At 46.5% G+C, this 19388-nt stretch overlaps 5 protein-coding genes across 7 annotated transcripts in view; 3 read left to right on the top strand and 2 right to left on the bottom strand.

Annotated features, from left to right (window-relative positions):
• Positions 1–545: 545 nt before the first annotated feature.
• On the bottom strand, positions 546–3430 carry H257_08880 (hypothetical protein; the record flags this gene model as incomplete). The annotated part of the gene is made up of 11 exons (XM_009834952.1): positions 546–788; positions 1173–1268; positions 1321–1591; positions 1680–1712; positions 2010–2112; positions 2201–2354; positions 2704–2817; positions 2892–3144; positions 3210–3217; positions 3273–3297; positions 3342–3430. 11 exons carry the CDS (start codon positions 3428–3430, stop codon positions 546–548), a joined length of 1389 nt encoding a protein of 462 aa, XP_009833254.1.
• Positions 3431–7080: 3650 nt separating this feature from the next.
• Positions 7081–8686, top strand: H257_08879 (hypothetical protein). The gene is made up of 2 exons (XM_009834951.1): positions 7081–7572; positions 7637–8686. Exons 1-2 carry the CDS (start codon positions 7148–7150, stop codon positions 8607–8609), a joined length of 1398 nt encoding a protein of 465 aa, XP_009833253.1. The 5' UTR covers positions 7081–7147; the 3' UTR covers positions 8610–8686.
• Positions 8687–8946: 260 nt separating this feature from the next.
• Positions 8947–15771, top strand: H257_08878 (hypothetical protein). Of its 3 annotated transcripts, XM_009834948.1 has the most exons (15): positions 8947–9401; positions 9558–9944; positions 10051–10517; positions 11052–11238; positions 11820–11990; positions 12041–12405; positions 12667–12803; positions 12863–13159; positions 13247–13363; positions 13512–13684; positions 14229–14594; positions 14645–14800; positions 15121–15284; positions 15332–15559; positions 15662–15771. In XM_009834948.1, the coding sequence occupies exons 1-14, from the start codon at positions 8982–8984 to the stop codon at positions 15543–15545; spliced, it is 3621 nt and encodes a 1206-aa protein (XP_009833250.1). In that variant the 5' UTR covers positions 8947–8981; the 3' UTR covers positions 15546–15559; positions 15662–15771. The 3 variants fall into 3 exon arrangements, with proteins under 3 accessions (XP_009833250.1, XP_009833251.1, XP_009833252.1); XM_009834949.1 differs by lacking the exon at positions 15662–15771 and having other exon boundaries at positions 8982–9401; positions 15332–15604; XM_009834950.1 differs by lacking the exons at positions 15332–15559; positions 15662–15771 and having other exon boundaries at positions 8982–9401; positions 15121–15331.
• A 1050-nt stretch (positions 15772–16821) lies between these two features.
• Positions 16822–17444, bottom strand: H257_08877 (hypothetical protein). The gene has a single exon (XM_009834947.1). The coding sequence runs from the start codon at positions 17255–17257 to the stop codon at positions 16886–16888; it is 372 nt and encodes a 123-aa protein (XP_009833249.1). The 5' UTR covers positions 17258–17444; the 3' UTR covers positions 16822–16885.
• Positions 17445–18164: 720 nt separating this feature from the next.
• Positions 18165–19388, top strand: part of H257_08876 (hypothetical protein) — a gene marked incomplete at its 5' end in the record, with an annotated part of 2470 nt that continues 1246 nt past the window's right edge. The window contains 2 exons of the mRNA XM_009834946.1: positions 18165–18979; positions 19153–19273. Coding sequence (XP_009833248.1) covers positions 18165–18979; positions 19153–19273 — 936 coding nt within the window. The remainder of the gene's footprint in view (positions 18980–19152; positions 19274–19388) is intronic.

The raw sequence follows: 19388 nt of genomic DNA, 5'->3' as shown, positions 1-19388 counted from the left end.
CGAGTGAAATTTCATTGTGGCGTGGTTTTTCTCGTTGGAATTGAATTCGATTTGATTGGCTACCTCAAAATTATTAGCCAAAAACCTTCTCAATAAAATTCAACCAATCAGATCGATTGTGGATCGGTTGGTCGGCGCGATTCGATTGCACCCCCTCAGGGAGAGTTGAGTTGGGAGGGTATTCTACGGTGGAGGGAATGTTAATATCGTTACATCGTACTATTCATAGTACTTGGGTGATCCCAAGCTCATGCTTGACGGACTCCGACACGCGGAACTTTGCGAGTCTATCGAGGGGGTCGAAATGGTGGCGGAGTGATGCGCCACAGACGCACAAGGCTAGCTTGGTAGCAATTGGTATGAATGGAATTACAATAGTGTAAATCCATCTTGACAAATTTTGACTTGGTCATGGAAGCCACTTGTATTTTTAGGCTTTGCACATTCCAAGGACCTGTCCGACCAACTGGTAGGTAGGTAGGTTGTACTCTTTCCTTCATTTTATGTAATTAAGTGTTACTATTGTTTTAGTTAGACTCGCCACTCTACTTGTCGGCAGGCAGCGGGCGAATCTTTGAAATGGGCAGATCCGAGGCCAAAATGTCTTGCATGCGAAGGGGATGCCGCCGCGCCGTCCTCGTCGGATCGATCGCTTCATCATGCGCAGCACCCGCCGCTGGAACCGCCTCGGAGTGATTTCTTCGATACGACAACACCCCAAATGATGGCGACGTCAGCGTCCCCACTACGATCCACTTGTTGTCGTGCTGTTGCATCAACACAATCGCCTAGGGGAATCAAACATCCGATGAATACACGTATATATATATTGTCAAGTCGATTCGAAATTCGAGTGTTTGGGGGTGCTCAATCGAATGAGCAGAATAACCAAATCGGCAGACAATCGATATATCGACCAATCAAAACCAGATCACGAATCAAGTAGCCAATCAAACCCATTCTTCGACAAATTCAACATCGAATTAGTGTGTGACTTGAATTAGTGTGACACTGGACGAATTTTACATACAAAAGTCAATACAATAAATCGATCTATGGATTTGGCGAATTAGCACAAAATTCCAAATTTTGTGTAAAAGGGCAATATATATATATATATATATTACAACAACACGGGAATGAATTCCAAAGAAATATCATTTTTTCGTGACCTTCCACACGTGTCGGGTGTGTCGACAGGCTTTGCTCGCGTTTCCCCTCCAATTGTATGGCCAGCCTGGCTCGTAAAAGTCAAACGAGACCGCCCCCTGGGACACTGTGTCACGGGATCATCCGGATACCAAGGCCGAAGGTTCGTACATGCGACGATGGGACGCGCCGCACCCCAGCCACCCAATCACTTGGCCCCATTTCGTTGTCCGGATATTGGTGTCCGGTTGAATTGAACGGTGGAGTCCACATATCGCCCACTTGGTAGCTGTCTTCTCGATGTCGCTCCACCCGAGCCACGGCCTTGACTTCGACGGACGATATGCTGCCGATGGCTAATGAAGGGCCAGATGATGTGATTGCAATCGGTCCGCCGCAGCTGCTGTGTCCTTTGTGTGTTGGACAGCAGTGTGGAAAGCACCTGAAAATACCCCATCAATTCGACACGTTAAACGATAGTATATGTGGTGGTGTGATAGTGTGATTTTGTAGAGATATGCAAGGCGTACCGAAGGACCTTGGACCCCGATGACTTGTTGCTTCTACATAGTTTACACGCAACATCCCAAACTCACATATTTTATAAAAATATATATTATGGTGGATTCGGTACAAAATTCCAGACCCCGTCGTCGTCAATCGAATCACACGAATCGACGCGATTGGCTAATCCATTTTTAACTCGATTTGATTGGCTCGAAAGGACAAGTATATTCAACCAATCAAAACAACTCCAGCGTGATAGTATGGATTAGACAAACCACGCTGAAAGTTGGAACTAATGCACAATAAATGTATCATGATTTTCTAAAGCAACACATCAAGTACAACAGACGGACCGGAGGTACGTGTCGGCAAACACCTGCGACGGTGTTGGGACGTTGGGGCAGTCGCAGCCGTCAAATTCCACGGTCACGTCAAACAGTGGTGTCGTGGGGGGGGCTACAGGATATATATATGTATTATTATATATATATGTATTATTATATATATATGTATTATTATATATATATAGGGATGTCTTTTGTACGTGCAAGGTGAGTGTCGACCAGTGACGGGGTGGTCAATTTAGGTGGAGTTGCTCGACGGAGGGATGTGAGGGTGAATGGCTGTGACGTGGCTACGCCCAGCACACGGAGCAGCGTCTCTTTACCAGGTTCCAACATTGTATGAAACACATACGCCTACCATTGAAGTAGATTGTTCAGTGTATATATTGTCCTTTTACCCAAAATTTGGCTGACTTTTGTGATGAATCGCCGATCGATATCTTCTTTGTACTGATATATTTTGTATGTAAAAAGTTGTCCTGTGGTGATTGGTATCAACACACTAATTGAAGTCACACACTAATTTGACGTTGATGATGGTGATTTCCTGCAATCTGATTGGCTCAATTCTTTTGCCGATTCTTCAGTACGTTTGGTTGTGTCGATTCATTATTCTCCATGTTTAGAATAAACACAACAATACTACTAGTAGTATATACTACTATATAGCAATAATATATATATGCTTCGAGGTATATTGTACCTTGAACACGTGCTGGGTGTTGCGCAGGGCCTTGGACGCGCCGCCTTTCCACGCATATTGCCACGGATTGCCCAACGCGTTCTTGTTGATCGTGTACGTCAATGGCGGCTTGCCCTGTGAGTATATATATATATATATATATATAAAGGATGGATTAGTGGCATCCTGTGGGACAAGTACGGTAATACCAGCGGAGGGCGACCTTCCAACACGTTGCGCATCCACACGCCCATGTCCCTGCCGGGTCGCTTGGCGTTGGCGACAATGGTCGAGTACGAGATCTGTTGCCCGACGTCCAAGTGGTTGTCGTGGTACGCCTCGAAGCGCGAGAACGACACGAACGAGTCGGCTTCCTCGGACGTAAATGTACCGGTCACTTGCATGACCAGGTACGTGCCACACGAAGATGGAGACGGCTGCACACACTTGTGCGGAAAACACCTACAAAGTCGCATGTGGATCGAGTCTTCGGGCTGTTGAGAGCAGATGAACTGAGGGTGGTGTACCGAAGCACCTGTAAAGGAACAAGGGATGAGTCAACGAATGGAAGCAGCGACGCATAACTCTACCTTGGCGCCGTTGGCTTTGTTATTCCTGCATGGGGTGAGAGGTGGAAGCTTGGGATATGACGGGCGTACCGAATGTAGTTGTCGGAGAAGAGCGGCTCGCTGCATTTCGAGCATGCTGCAAACGTGCATGAGACGACCGCTTGTCGGGTTGACGACATCGTTTGGTGGTTTTTGATTTTCACTGTCGATATTGAGATATTTATCCGGATGCATCATGTCGCCTTTTATTACTCCTTCATGACATAGTGGATTCAAATATATATATTGTTAATTCTAATGATCTGATTGGTCAAAATGTTCTAGTTGGAAGGGAATATATCCTACCGGTAGTACAGCTGCCCGGCATTGTCAAATCGATTCGAGTCCTCAGCAGAATCGAATGTCTTAAAAGAGAATGGATTAAAGAACCGCCTAAGCCAATCAAATCACGTCATGTCGACTTTCTGCCAATCCAAACGGTTGATCCGGCCCAGTCGCCCCGCATTGGGCAAAACCACATATATACTAATTGTTGTATTATATAGTTTGTTCAAGATTAAATGTGGTCAAATGGAGTCGAATGCTATTTGGTGAAATGACTCGCAAGTCCAAATTTGGGTGAAATGCACAATAGTGTTGTGTTTATTCTAAAGTGGGGCGACATCGGGAATGAATCGACACAACCAAATGTAATGTTACAGAAGAATCGGCAAAAGGATTGAGCCAATCAGATTGCAGGAAACCGTCATCAACGTCGAATTAGTGTGTGCATTCAAATAATGTGATACCAATCAGCTCGAAAATATGTTGCAAATTTTATCTATTTTTTGATCATTTTATATCCCCATAAAGCTTAAACGTAACGAGTCAATTTATGGACATGCGCCAATTTATGGATAGGGTGCACCAGCCAATCAAAATCAAGTTCAACTTACTCTAACACTGACATACTTTTGTAACCCAATATCGTACATAGAAATAAATTCAAAGAGAATCAATTATCCGAACAGTCCATCATATTTCACAAGTTTGTTTTGTCCAATTAGATATGAAAGGCAAGGCCTCTATTGTACAGGTCACATGCCAAGGGGGAATGTGAGGCTTCCTAGTGGTACAGTAATGCCATTGATAGCACTAGGTATGTATCGTTAGCAGTACGCAAGTTAGGCTGCGTTGTATTAGTACGTAGTAGGAAGGAGCGATCGTTACGGGAGAGTGTAAAGTGATCTGTTGACAGTCGAGCTGGACGCGTTTGTGAATCAAGACTTTATGGAAATTATTGTGTGGGCCATAAGCGCACAAGTCCCGTAAGTATATCTCTGTTATGAAGCAAGTATTGAACTATTAACGGGGTCAAGTTGTTGACAGTGGCCCATCTACATTTCTCCAATTCAAGTGCATAAATCTACTTCAGGAATATCGTTAATATCATGTGGTTGGATGTTTACCTTTGAGGGCCTTAGCGTATGTACTGCTACTATGACGTTGCATTACTCCGTGCCGAATCACTTTGGAGTTGTCCGACGATAACTGATGTCTCACAAGCGGACAGGGTCGTGGTGACGGCATGGATGCTTAAAGTCAACATTGATGTCGAAAATATTACCGTAACGTTAGTACTACATGACTATGGTATTCCCTTGTCGCATAATGGTACTAACGTTAATTGTAATGGTATCATGCAGCCTGCATTTGATTGTCAAACGCGATGAACATCGTTTGTGATTGAATTATCCAATCATTGTACAGGAGTGTTTTCAATAATATGTATTAAAAATTCTCTATAAGTTTTATAATAAAAATTATTTAATTTAAAAACTAAAGGAGTAAAAAACACTGTTGCTTTTGGAAATAAAGGTAATGAAAATCTAATTAAACCGTAAGAACCTAATTTTAATAAAATACCAGCTAAAATAACAGAACCCGCTGTAGGAGCTTCTACATGTGCTTCAGGTAACCAAATATGAAAAGGTAACATAGGCACTTTTACTGCAAAAGAAAAAAAAAGAAGCTAACCAATATAATTTTAAATATGAAATCGTAGGCAATCTCCCTACGAATTCCATAAATAAGTCATTCCTTCTGTGTATGCAATATTCTTATTGGCATGTTTTTGTTGTACTTGGACGACATGTCGACATGCGCATACATGTATAAGACTTTTCGAAAATGGACGAACTTTGATTTCGCTTTTCTCGAGCTGTGTAATACTTACAGCAATACTACTCGTACTACAAGATAGTCCATTACTAGCCCAGGCTACTGTAGCAGCGTGGTCTGCGCATGCACAGCTCTCACTGGCATGAGGCATCTTACCCGCATGTACATGCTTGTTGTTGAAATACGGCGAATTTGGCAAGTTCAAACTTGTCTTTCTCTACAGTTGTTGATTCAGGCGATAACGTTATGGTATGCAAAAAAGTGATCTTGATATTAATAGTAACGTTATTGTCGATTTTCTTCAAATTTCCCATTTCTTCATCAACCCAGCACAAACCGAGCCGAGACATCTGATTGGCTATTATCCACTTCGCCCTGTCCGGTAGAAAATTGAAATGGATTGTAGCCAATCAGCGACAAATAATTTCGGATTCACCAATGGGAGAGATTGGTGCTCGGTTCGATTGAACGGGGTCCGGAAATTCGTACCGAATCTCCAATATTGGTTGTTGTTATGAGGAAGGGATACATGTAGTTAGTTCCGTAGAGCAGTGTGCATTGAGAAATCGCTGACCTGCGTCGCGCCTTTCCTGCATGTGCGCATGCGCAATCTGCAGGGTGTATTCAGTAAATCGTTTTGCCAAAGGTGAATATTTCTGGGACTGAATAAAAATACACATACATAAATCAACATAAAGATTTTCAAAAGCGAATAATAATATGTAACTGCCGCGCGTTGTTTGACTCAGAGGCAGATTCAGTTACTTCCAGTTAGTTGACTCGCACGTGACAACATGATTACACTGTAATTGAGTTTGGATTATCTTTTTAAGACATTCCTCGCGGCTAAAAAAGATAATGTGACAACTTGAAAAAAGTTGCATGTATCCCTCGACAATGGTACACCATGATTTTAAGGAATCAAGGACCTTTAATTATTCATAGTGATGTGTTTGTGTCCTGTTCCCGTATTCCCAGTAGTAGTAGGCTCCAAACCAAACGGAGATCAACGTTGGATAGAGCTCCTTCGAGGTAGATTCATGAAATACTCAGAGCACTATGTTATGGTAGTAGGAGAGAGGGAATTATATGTATATCTATCGTGTATTGGTACAGAACAGTTTGATGACTAGATCCAGACGATGACGAAATCTAGTAGAGGCGAAACGGATGCCGCTTTCATTGGTCGAAATAAACCAATGAACGACGCCGACACGATCCAAGTTTGCGTTTTACAGGTTATATTATCGATTGTTGGAATTCAGAGCGCATCAGGTCGACGACGGCGATCACGATTGAATTCCAAGAACGTTGTTTAGATATGAATACAGTAATACTATACAGTACCACAAATGTACATGCAGTGGATTCGAACGAGGTGACCAGGGAATCCAATACTATTAATAGTAAACCTAGTATTGAGGGAAAATGAATACTTGAAGTACTACAACAATATACGGAACAATGGTCCGATCCGGAAATCATATCCGGACATCAAGTGCCTTCATTCGAAACTCCAGTTTCGTACATAGTACAACTATGTACGTACTTGACATGGAATGTACCATCAAATCTGCATATAATCTCCTTGTGTTTAGATCGTACATCGTACAATTGCGACACTCAATGTCGTACCTGGTCCAATCTCCCACTGTGAGAATTGAACCATCTGGAACATCCTTGCTGGCCAAGCATGGTTGATCACTCCCGCATTTGCTCCCTGCGTCTTCAGCAACATGGTGACGACGACGGTCACAACTTCCTCGACGGTGCTCTCGTCTCCGAAAGCCAAACAAGCGCCGTCAATAACAACTACTGTTTCCCTGAATCATGTGTTTCCCAACAGCTACAAGGACGATTTAGCCGTGCACTCGTTGCAAGTGCCGGCGGACGTTGGACATGCACGCTACCTCGACCAATCGCTTCCCTACGTTCCTGTATTTGAAGAGCAATACGGCCCCGAAGTCTCGTCGTCCCTTCAGACCAAGTACTACACATTGACGGAAAGTGGTCAAGCAGGCATCGAAGCTGCGACGGCCACGTTGCACGCTCTGTTTGTGCAAGCCACCGAGCACGTCCTCGCAAACCAAGAGTCCTTGGCGCCTTATTTCCACATCCCCGCCGCGCTGTGGCCGCGCATCCAAGATTCCTGGGCCCGTCAGTACGTCATGTTTATACATCAACTTGGTACTGTGGTCATGATGCTTACAAACTGCATTTCCTAGAAAAAACGACACCATCTCAGGCCGATTAGATTTTGCCTTGACCGACCACGGCATCAAAGTCTACGAGTACAACGCTGACTCGGCGTCGTGTCTGATGGAGTGCGGGTACACACAAGATGCCTGGTCGAATGCTGCGGGCTTGGGGTCTATCGGTCGCAGCAACAGCTCCACGTTGTTCACCCAGCTGACTGCAGCGTGGAAGTCCAAGAACGTCCAAGGCACATTGCATCTATTGTGTGATGACGACGACGAAGAGCGGTACCATTCGTTGTACATGAAGGCAGCAGCTGAAGCCGCTGGGATTCCCAGTGTTTTGATCGTTGGCGTGCAAGATCTCCATTTCGACAGCAGCGACGGCGCCACTATTTTGGATGGACAGAACCGGCCGCTGCGAAATGTGTGGAAGACATGGGCGTGGCAGACTGTGATCAGTCAGTACGAGGCCAGGAATGCCGGCGCAGCAGCGACATCTGGAGTGGTCCAAGTGATGGACGTGATGCTGCATCCGTCTGTTCGAGTGTTTGAACCTCTGTGGACAGTGCTGCCATCGTCCAAGGCGATCTTGCCCATCTTGACTCAATTGGCTCCAGACAATCCGTACCTGCTTCGATCCACATTTGACGCGGCGGACATTCCGTTGTTCACGGGCGGATACGTGGCCAAGCCTGTGATGGGTCGCACGGGAGCTAACGTGAGCATCTACAACGGCAGTGGCGACCTCATCAGCGCCACGGCGGGCAAGTGGGTAGATGACACGATCGTGTATCAGGAGATTGCGCTCTTGCCCAAGTATGAGGACGACTGTTACGTCCAGGTCAACACATGGGCGATCGATGGCGAGTACGGTGGCACGGTGCTTCGGATTGACGAGTCCAACATCGTCGGACTCAACTCGGGCATCTACCCTATGCGCGTAGTCGAGAGTCACAATGAATCCATACACCAGGATGACGTACATGTTCATTTGGTATAATATTTCAGATGTACACGTCAATGTCTTGTTTCGAATATCGTTGCAGTTGTGTCGTGCATGACTCTCCATGCAGGGTCATAGGAGCAACATGCAAGGTGAAAGTGATGTACGCTGTCCTACAAGGGCATGAGGTGTTCCATGCTTCTTCGCTTCTAGGGTTCCATGCTTCTACCCTTCTTGGGTGGATGCATCGAACTCCATTGCCATGTGCCGCGATATTAGGGGTGCTTGCTGCGTGGGCAATTCAAAAATGACATTGGCGCGTTTTTGAACAAGGAGTACCGGATAATATCGGTATTATCCGGATGTCCCCTGTCAGTTCGAAATTTCATTCTGTGGTGAAAGGAAGCAGCTTAGGAAGCAGTAGGCACCATGCACTTGATGAACATCACGCTCCAGGAGGGCGGCGCCATTACGGACGCCGTGTACGGGAACTTCTGTGGCACCAAGAGTCAGGATATCGTGTGCAGTGGTGGGACGTCCATTCGCTTGCTGCAGACGCAATCGCCGTCGGAAGCGGGGGGCGGCTTGAAGCAACTACAAACGATCCACAGCCAGCAAGTGTTTGGCGTCATTCGGTCCCTACTACCGTTCCGATTGACCGGCGGGACGAAGGATTTCCTCGTCGTGGGCACAGACTCGGGCAAGATCACGGTGTTGGAGTTCATGGTCGAGTTGTCGCGGTGGGAAGTGCGCCATTCCGAAACGTATGGCAAGACGGGCTGCCGTCGCATCACCCCTGGACAATATCTCGCCTCTGACCCTAAGGGCCGTGCGATCATGGTTGGCGCGGTAAGCTCTACGCCTTATCCAGTGCATGTCCTTTCTCGTCATGCCGAGATAATACCCCATCGAGTGCATGTACTTTCTCGCGTGCTCAAGATGCATGTTTCGTTTCTGTACCCATATATATGCATATGCTGATATATACTTGTGTTGATGTGGTAGGTGGAGAAGCAGAAGCTCGTGTACATCATGAACCGAGACGCGTCGAATCGTTTGACGATTTCGAGTCCGCTGGAAGCGCATCGGTCTCACGCGATTCACTTTGACATTGTCGGCGTGGACGTTGGGTTTGAAAACCCCATCTTTGCCATCCTCGAAGTCGACTACTCGGAGCACGACGATGGAACTATTGGCGTGGCCGACGCCGTCAAGTCGCTTGTGTACTACGAACTCGACCTCGGGCTCAACCATGTCACGCGTCGATGGAGCGAACCCGTGTTGCGGTCGGCCAACAAACTCATTGCGGTGCCGGGCGGGACCGACGGCCCCGGCGGTGTTTTGGTCTGCTCGGAAGGCTGGATCGTGTACAAGAACGAGCGTCATCCCGAGGTATCATCAATTCCGCAATCATCGCCATATCCTTTCTCCCCATCGTTCTTCCAATGCACGTTTATCATTGCGCGACATTGCTCATGTTTCCGTCCTCCCATCGTAGGTGCCCTGTCGCATCCCTCAACGCGCCCGCCCCGTCAACACCAACGTGGACGTGCGGTCGGAAGTGCTCATCGTGGCCGCCGCGACCCACAAGCAGCGCGACCTGTTCTTTGTGATCGTGCAGTCGGAACTGGGCGACTTGTACAAAGTGACACTCACGTACGTGAACGACCAAGTGTCGGCCGTGAAGGTCAAATTTTTCGACACGCTGCCGCCCGCCGTGGCGCTGTGCATCACCAAGACGGGGTACCTCTTCGCCGCCAGCGAAGCGTCCAAGCACTACTTGCTCCAGTTCCAATCCATCGGCGACAACGACAACACGGCCGAAGCCCATTCATTCCAGGAGTACGTGCCCAGCTTCACGCTGCGCCGACTCACAAACTTGGCGCTCGTCGAGAGTTTGGACAGCCTCGCGCCCATCACACAGCTGCTGGTCGACGACCTCGCCAACGAACACACCCCTCAAATGTACGTTTATTGTATATATTGTCCTTTTACCCAAAACAATTTGAATTACTTTTGTGCTGATATTCGCCAAATCTATTATCGATCGATTATTCTTTGTACTGAAGTTTGTATGTAAAGACGGTGTCCTGTGGTGATTGATATCACACTAATTGAAGTCAAACACTAATTTGACGTTGATGAAGGTGATTTCCTGCAATATGATTGGCTAAATATATCCTTCTGCCGATGATTCTCCTGTACATGTATTTGGTTGTGTCGATTCATTAATCTCCATGTCGCATCTCCACTTTAGAGTAAACACAACTATATATATATATATACAGTATATATTGTCCATTATTATGCAGAGACCGATCGACGATCGAACTGAATGTTGATGCCAATTCCCGTCACACTATTTTTATTTTGGCAATACTCCAAGTACATACATGTGGATGATATGGAACGTGTGGGTATGTATGTCGCTCCGGTTTCGAATGACAACCACAATGAATAATGTATGGAAGAAGGATGAAATGGATGTTTCTTCGATAGGTATGCTTTATGCGGTCAAGGCAATCGATCGACGCTTCGAGTGCTGCGGCATGGGCTGAGTATCACGGAAGTGGCATGCTCGCCGTTGCCGCATATCGCCAAAGCCGTCTGGTGTTTGAAAGCGCAACATGATGACGCCGTCCACAAGTACATTGTCGTGTCATTTGAAGACAACACGTTGGTGCTGGTACGTCGTGTGTCCATGTATATATATAAATATTGTTATTATTGTTCATATCTTTTCCATTTACTCTAAAACTTTGGAAATGTGTTCGGATTCGCCAAATCGAAACGATAATCGATTCTTTTTGGACTGAGTTTTGTATGCAATGAAAATGGCAATCACACTATTTCAAGGTCTAGTTCGAATTCGATATGGATGATGGGTTCCTGCAATCTGTCTGATTGGGTTGGCTAAATCCTTGCTTTGCCGATGATTCTTCTATAGTACATTTGGTTGAGTGTCGATGCATTCCCCATGTCGCTCCAGCTTATAATATATATATATATATAGAAGCATTACGTCGAATATGTTATGTACATCTCGAACGATTTAGAGTTGGTGCTAGCTAGTCGACTCGTTCCAATGCTGTTGTTATTTTAAAACTCATTTGGATGATGCAACCTGTGATGTGTATTATAGCATTGGTACGTGTGCACTGTTTCTTACTGTTAGTTTGCATACCCATATTGACAAGAGATTCCAAAACACTATACTTGAGTTTATATATATATACCTCATGTATGAATTGCATGTGTTGTGTACAGGAAGTGGGCGAAAGCGTCGAGGAAGTGACGACGACGGGGCTGACAAAGGAAGTCGGGTCGCTTCTCGTGGGACTTCTCGCCGACGATTCGATTGTGCAGATCCATCGCCAAGGGTTCAACCACGTCCGGCAATACCACGGCGTCATGCAATTCAAAGCCCCCGGGAAAAAGGTACAGCCAGATAGATGACTGTCGTCCACATGGTCTCAACACATATATAGGTGATTGAGAAATGCTCGGCGAACGCACGACAAGTGGTGCTCAGCATGGCCGGGGGCACGTTGATTTACTTTGAATTGAATGCGGCGGGGGACTTGGCCGAAGTTGGACGGACAGAAACCCTGGGCGAAATCAGTTCGTTGGACATTGGGCCGGTCCCTGAAGGCCGCCAGCGGTTTCCGTTTTTGGCTGTCGGGAGCTACGACGGCAACGTGCGCATTCTCAACCTCGACCCGAACAATTTGTTTGCGGACCAGACGCTGCTGGCGCTGCCAGGGTCGCACCCCCATAGTTTGTGCTTTGCGCAGCTACAACATGAGCCCCATGCGGACGCACTGGGGGGGCACGCGCTGTTTTTGAGTATCGGGTACGACACAGTCGACCCATCATATGGACGATCTTTCTAGTTGTATGTCGGTTCTATGTACTGTGTTGACCCTTGTCTTTCGTCATATGTGTACGTACGATTTTATGCTGATGCAAGTGCTATGGACAAGGCAGTTGGGAAGACGGCACTTTGCTTGGGTTTTGATACTAGAGGGAGTTGTTATATCTTGACAAAGCCAAGTGATGTTGATGTTCTTGTGTACTGTATCGCAGATTGATTTGTCTTGTGTATATCATGTAGCATGGAAAACGGGGTGTTCCAGCAGTCCCGCATCGATCCGTTGACCGCCAAGGTGTTGGACACCCGCACTCGGTTCTTGGGGGTCAAACCTGTCAAGTTGGTACGCGTCCAAGTCCAAGGCAAACAGGCGATTCTAGGTAAAAACGCATTGCTGTTATTTATATATATAATGCGGATGTTTTTTTTCGATAACTAGGCTTGAGTTCGCGGGGGTGGCTGAGCTATTTTTACGGCGCGCGTCGGCAGTTGACGCCTCTGTCTTGCGAACCTCTGTCGTACGCGAGCGCGTTTCTGTCGGAACAGTGCAGCGAAGGCGTGGTGGCTGTGGCCCAAGACGAGCTCAAGATCCTCACGCTGGACGCTTTGGGCCAAGTGTTTAACCAGCAAGTGGTGCCGCTGCAGTACACGCCCCGGCAGGCGATTGTCCATGGCGTGACCCGTCGGTTGTTGGTGTTGGAAGCAGACCACAACGCGTTGACGGCCGACGAAAACGGTAGTCGTGACATATATCTATAAACATACATTGTGAGATATATATTTATATATATATATATATATATATATTGTGGACCACTTGTAGCCAGCGTCGGGTTTGAAACCGGCACGTTCCCCCTCACAGACGACAACGACGACGACGACGACGACGAAGAAGAGAATCACTTGTTAAGCTACCGACCACCCATCCCCGACGGAGCAGGTACAGTCCAAACATACACAGCAATTTACTGTAGTGTGTACTTTAACAACAACAATGTTATCTTTGGTATGAATATACAGCAAAAAGGATGCTTTAGATAAAAAGTCTTTGGTTCTATCAAGTGATGATGACCATTACGACGACGTAGGGCATTGGGCGTCATGTTTGCGAGTGATCGACCCGTTGACATGTGAGACGGTGCTCTGCCATTTGTTTGACGCGAACGAACGCGCCATGTGCATGAGCACGTGCGTCTTCCATGACCGCGGCGGCGAGACGTTTCTCATTGTCGGGAGTGTCCTCCACATGAAGCTGCACACGGTACGACCTCTAGATGTACCATATTTTGATTGGTGGACGATTGAGAATAATTCATGTATTTATCTCCATTTTGTACGAATATATATATATATAGACAACGATGGATTTGAACCCACGCTTTGAATCAAAGTAAATTATATATGTTAACTCTTGGATGGCCTATTATATATACTTGGAAATTCGATTTTAATGACAAATCAAACCAACTGATTTATCATAGCTGAATCTGATTGGCCATCATACATGGATACACCCATAAACTTTGGTGTGGCTTCAAACCCATCGTTTTGTCTGTATGGTGCCTAACTCACCCCAAGTTTGGACTTGTGAGTCATGTCGCCAAGTAATAGCATATTCGAATCTATTGGATCTTGTTGTACAACCTATATAACAAAGAGTAGAAGTATGATATTTTTGGTCTTGCCCACTGCGGCTAAACGTGCCATTCTCTCTCTTCAGACTTTCGATGACGGCTCGCCAGTTGTGAAGAATCGATTTGATTATATGGTTCTAATATGCTTGTATGGGATTTTTTCCCATGTAGGGCACGAGTGTGACCCAAGAAGGGTTGTTGCGGGTGTACCGTTTGGTGGAAGGCGCGTCGCTGGTGCTCGTGCACACGACGGAACTGGACGGGATCCCGTACGCCATGTGCGAGTTCCAAGGCCGGCTGTTGGTGTCGGTGGGCAAAATCCTGCGCATTTACGACCTCGGCAAGAAGAAGATGCTCCGAAAGTGTGAAAACCGCAACTTTCCGTCGACGATTGTCAAGCTCACGACCGCCGGCGCCCGCATTTACGCGTCGGACAACCACCATTCGTTTCACTTTGTGCGATACCGCGCCGACGACAACCAGCTCGTGATTTTCGCCGACGACTTTGTGCCCCGGTGCATCTCTGCGTCCACGTTGGTATGTATGGTGAGATATGTTTATGGCGGCTGTTCACGTATTTTTTGTAGGTCGATTACGATACGATGGCAGGGGGCGACAAGTTTGGCAATGTGTTTGTCACGCGGTTGCCGTCAGAAGTGTCGGACCAGGTCGAAAACCCCAGCGGCAACCGCATGCTCTGGGACGCACATCTGTTGAACGGCGCGCCCAACAAAGTCGAGCAGGTATTTACGGCCACAATATATATATATATATGCATGGGACAAGAACATGGCGTGACAAACATATGTATTCGTCACTATATATGCAGTTGATGGAAAAACTTATTGATTTGTCAATATATATTATGCATGGGGCGTGGATGGTGTGGGTGGTTTCACCTTTTCCGTTCCATCTGGTGTGTGTCTTGTCTTCTTGGTGGAATAGATTGCTGAAATACAATAAAAGTTTTAGTACTATTAATAGTATATACTTTGGAACGTGAAACAAAGTATCCTTAACGGGTCTTTGGCGGATGCAGCATTTTCACAATGTTTTGGCGTAGGTGTGTCAGTTTTACGTGGGCGAAACGATCACGTCGATGGTGCGCACGCGGCTGGTGCCCGTGGGCAAAGAAGCCATCGTGTACACGACCGTGATGGGGCGCATTGGGGCGCTCATTCCATTCTCGTCGCGGGTGGATGTGGATTTTGCCACACATTTGGAAATGTACAAATATATATATACACATTGCATATACTTATGATCACGTGAAGGTACATGCGTCAAGAAGCTCCGCCGTTGTGCGGTCGAGACCACTTGAGCTACCGGTCGTACTTTATTCCAGTCAAAGACGTGGCGGACGGAGACTTGTGCGATCAATTTGGCATGTTGTCGGCGGAAAAGCAGCTGAAAATCGCCCAAGACATGGACCAAACCCCCATGGAAGTGCTCAAGAAACTGGAAGACATTCGCAACGGCTTGTTGTAACCCATATTATAAAAGTAGGTTTTGGATACTATGTAGTATGGCAAACCCTGTTTGGTCGAGTTTTGTGTTTGTATACGTATACTATGATGATGTTGATGTCAATTCTTCATCGATAGATGAGAAGCAAGTGGAAAGTGACTATGCGACACGGTGTCATGATCAGTCGTTGATTAGAACAGTGTCAGTTGTAATTCAATCACGAAATGAATTATCCACGAGAGGAAAATGGGTCGAGTATACAAAGCTCCATAGAAACACGCAAAAAATGCAGTATTTTTTTAGAAACAACTGTTTTAATAACGGAAGGAATTAATATTGTCTTACTCGGTCGGCGTAAGCTTATGGACGGTACTTACCAGTCTGGTGTAATCAACGTGGTTTGATGGATTCGGCTCAAATCTGTCAGATTTACTGATGTACTACGTAGTAGTGATTTACTAGATTTCGTTGCGATTTGGTGGTAGGGACGAAAAGTGTTGGATTCGAAAACAAGACATACAGTAAATACATAGACCCAGTAGTCCATATTCTTCCCAAATGTAATACGATTTCCCCGATTAAAATACCTACCTCCACAGTTGTTTTGAATATGTACTGTACTTGCAACTCAAGAAGAAGCCACATCGAACTTCAAAGATATTTGATGGACTGTCGGGTATTTGACTCGGTTTGGTATCTCTTGGCTTGCAAAGTCGACATAAAACCGCAAAGCCTCTGGATTACAACTCGAAAGTAGTACGAGGTACAGATTGTCTGCACCTTGCTTATAATCATGCGTCGAAGTTGCTTGGGAATATTATCAATGTGTTAACTTGCTCTGCAGTGCTACAGATCTATCTACCGGTAACGTTATGCTGATGGTCAATAGTACAGTGTACTGCTACTGTATGTAGTACAGTAATTTTGAAAAGCACTCCAAAATTTCAGATATACAAGATTTCGGAAGTAATGATAGATGCATATACCCGGTGTGGAGAAGCAAATACCCGCATCGTGGCGACGAGAATGTGCTCTCTGAGAGAGTACCCACTCCAAAATCAAACTCGACCAAGGACTCGTCAGGTCTGTCTTTTTCTCTTTAGTTTTGTGCCTGTATACATGTATAGATTGCGTCGACTCGTTTCGTCCTGCTAACTATCTACACCTTGAGTCGCGTCAAGCCAGGTTGCCATCACGTCGAAATGTACTCGGGAGAACGAATGAGAGTAAATGAGAGTGGCATGTCCCACGCTCTCGTTCAACAAATTTGGCAAATCACCAACCCATTTGGCCTCTTGCAGCAGTTGGGTTTGGCATTTCATCCACGTCGACATTGCACCAACAGACTCGATGGGCGTGTACTACACGAAGAAGTGCACGACGCTGTTCGAGAAGGTCGGTTTCTCCCGCAAGTACATGGCCATCGAAGTGTGTCCACAGGACCAAGAGATCGTATTCCTCAACACCAACACCCGCGTCGCACTCGACGACATTACGAAAATGACGTGGGAAGCCAACCTGAAACTCAAAATGATCCTCTCTCCACAAGACAAGGTGTGTGTCAAGTTCGAAGAGCCCAACGACCTGCGAGCGTTCCTGGGCGACCTCAACCTTGACATCCCCGTCGAATGGGATACCGACGGCGGCATTTGCCCTGGAAGGTATGCCGCGCGGGGCAGCGTCCGGTCATCCGAGCGCGCGTCCGACCTGCTCGGGTCCATCATGGACACCATGCGATCGAAGCGACGAAACTCAAAGTCCTACTCGTTCGATCGATCCTCGCGCGGGTCGTTGGCGGCTGGGAGTGCGGCCACATTTTAATTATTCAAGCCACGATATACTTCAAGAAGCATTTGTGTACAGTAGTAGTAGGGTTATACTTTTAATTGTATTGAAGCCGTGTTTGTGTTCATTTTCCAAGCTTGAATTATTACTTTCTGCAATACGCACTGTACCGGTACAAATACTAGTAGTATTCATTTATTTCCTTATCAGTCAAATCGGCCCCAAAAAATCTGTGCAGTGTGAATGGACGCGTCGCCCCCTGTCCCAAATCAAACTTTAGAGATCCCATGACAAACATCTCCTAGATTTAGATACCGAGGACCGTGTCCTGCTGCGCTTTGCTCCTGGTGAAAACTTTGCATCTCGGATCGCAATACGTACTGGGCTCTTGTCGTATACTATTAATAGTACAGTACCACAGCTATTAGCTAGATTCATCTGTTAACGAGTCGTTGGTAGTCGTTCCTGGTACTGTACAATTACAGTATCGTACCGGTACTGTACTGTCTGTATGTACTACAGGGGGCGACGGATTTTAAGGGACACCGAAGTTTTACGGAAGTACAGAATATTATAGCCAATAAGATTTGAATATGTGAAAAGCATTATGTGATTGGCTAAATATCGAGATTTCCATCGAAGTTCGAAGTTATTCAACCAATCATTTCCGATGAAATGGCAAATTCGAAGTAGCAAGTGTCGCGAACCTTGGTGTTGATGGTTGGCCCCATAATGTCATTCATTTCAGATTTTAAGTCCGATGATTCGATCAAATCCTAGTCAATTATTTCGAGATTATTTCAATCAAATGTACTTTAAACATGCGATCTTTCGAATTTGGTTGAAGTCGTCGCCATGTCGATATGGAACTTGCCATCATGGGACGAATGCTCCGAGTCTTCGACCCATGACGCGTCCTCCACGCCGAAGAGCAAGGAGCATGCCAGTGATTCCGATGCGTGTTTTAGCTACTTGAACGTACAGTCGACGACAGCTGGTAGCATCATGCACGCATCGAAGTGCTCACAACTCCGTCAAATCCACGAGAAATTCGAGTCTCTGCGGTTGCAGCTCGACGCGGAGCGACGGCCACCGCCGCCACAGCGATGGCCACCCAACCAAGCATCGCAACAACTGAGGCGAGCCAGTCCTCCCGTCCACACCATCAACACGACAGCATCATCTCTACCACCCCGGCAAGATGCGTCCTCGTTTTCTACTAGTACCACGCTTAAACCTGGTGCGGCGGACACTCAACACGCTCAAACTCAAACGATCGCGACCTCCCTGCACCACCTATCTTCCACACACGTTGGTACCACCACCAGTGACATGCAGCCACCGCCACCACCACACGTTCCAACCTGGGTCAAGGAGCAAGAGGTGCCGCTAAACCATTTCCAGGACATGTGGCACGACAAAGTGCAAGCGTTGGATGACATGCTGGGTACCTTGTCGTCGCAAATTCAGCAACAGTCTGACGCCGCCGCCCTCACTATGTACTTGGCATGGCTGGCTGGGACCATGCAAGCCGCAGTGGCGACATTGCCTTTGGCCAAAATGACAACGTGGCATGACAACTCCACCACAGTGACGTTATCCTCCAACTCGCCGAAGGTTCCAGCGAATTCCGCGGCCGCCACTGACATGATCGAAGCTTCATTAACAACGTACGTGACTGACCGTACGTACATGTGGTCTGGACGATTCCAGTGTTGAGCAGCTGACTGTGTTTGCTGGTATACAAGTATCTATCTACCTATCCCTTGGAGACCATTATATAAATATAATATATATATATATTCCTTGCCGAGCGATTAATGATGCGTCATGCTATTTGTAGATTGGTGCAGGACTATCGGTCCCTCCATAGCACCCACACAGCCGCAATGCACCACGCCAAGCATACTTGGTCCAAGAAACTGCACAAAGCAGTGCACGACACAGCCACAACCCACGCCAAAGTACAATTTCGTCGTGGATGTGTATCTAATACTACTAGTACTATTAGTTGTGGATGTGTATCTACTACTACTACTAGTACTATTAGTTGTGGATGTGTATCTACTACTACTACTA

Source organism: Aphanomyces astaci, assembly GCF_000520075.1.
Source record: "Aphanomyces astaci strain APO3 unplaced genomic scaffold supercont1.20, whole genome shotgun sequence".
NCBI classification, from domain to species: Eukaryota; Oomycota; class Saprolegniomycetes; order Saprolegniales; family Verrucalvaceae; genus Aphanomyces; species Aphanomyces astaci.
Note: the sequence above shows the minus strand (reverse complement) of the source record. Positions and strands in the feature narration are given on the sequence as shown.

Excerpts from the sequence above, each read along its gene's own strand:
- H257_08877 (XM_009834947.1), bottom strand. The coding sequence starts at position 17,257 with ATGGTGTCCATGATGGACCCGAGCAGGTCGGACGCGCGCTCGGATGAC.
- H257_08879 (XM_009834951.1), top strand. The coding sequence starts at position 7,148 with ATGGTGACGACGACGGTCACAACTTCCTCGACGGTGCTCTCGTCTCCG. Across the intron at positions 7,573-7,636 it reads CAAGATTCCTGGGCCCGTCA|AAAAAACGACACCATCTCAG; the intron begins GTACGTCATGTT and ends TGCATTTCCTAG.
- H257_08878 (XM_009834948.1), top strand. The coding sequence starts at position 8,982 with ATGCACTTGATGAACATCACGCTCCAGGAGGGCGGCGCCATTACGGAC. Across the intron at positions 11,991-12,040 it reads TCAAAGCCCCCGGGAAAAAG|GTGATTGAGAAATGCTCGGC; the intron begins GTACAGCCAGAT and ends ACACATATATAG. Across the intron at positions 15,285-15,331 it reads TTTGCCACACATTTGGAAAT|GTACATGCGTCAAGAAGCTC; the intron begins GTACAAATATAT and ends GATCACGTGAAG.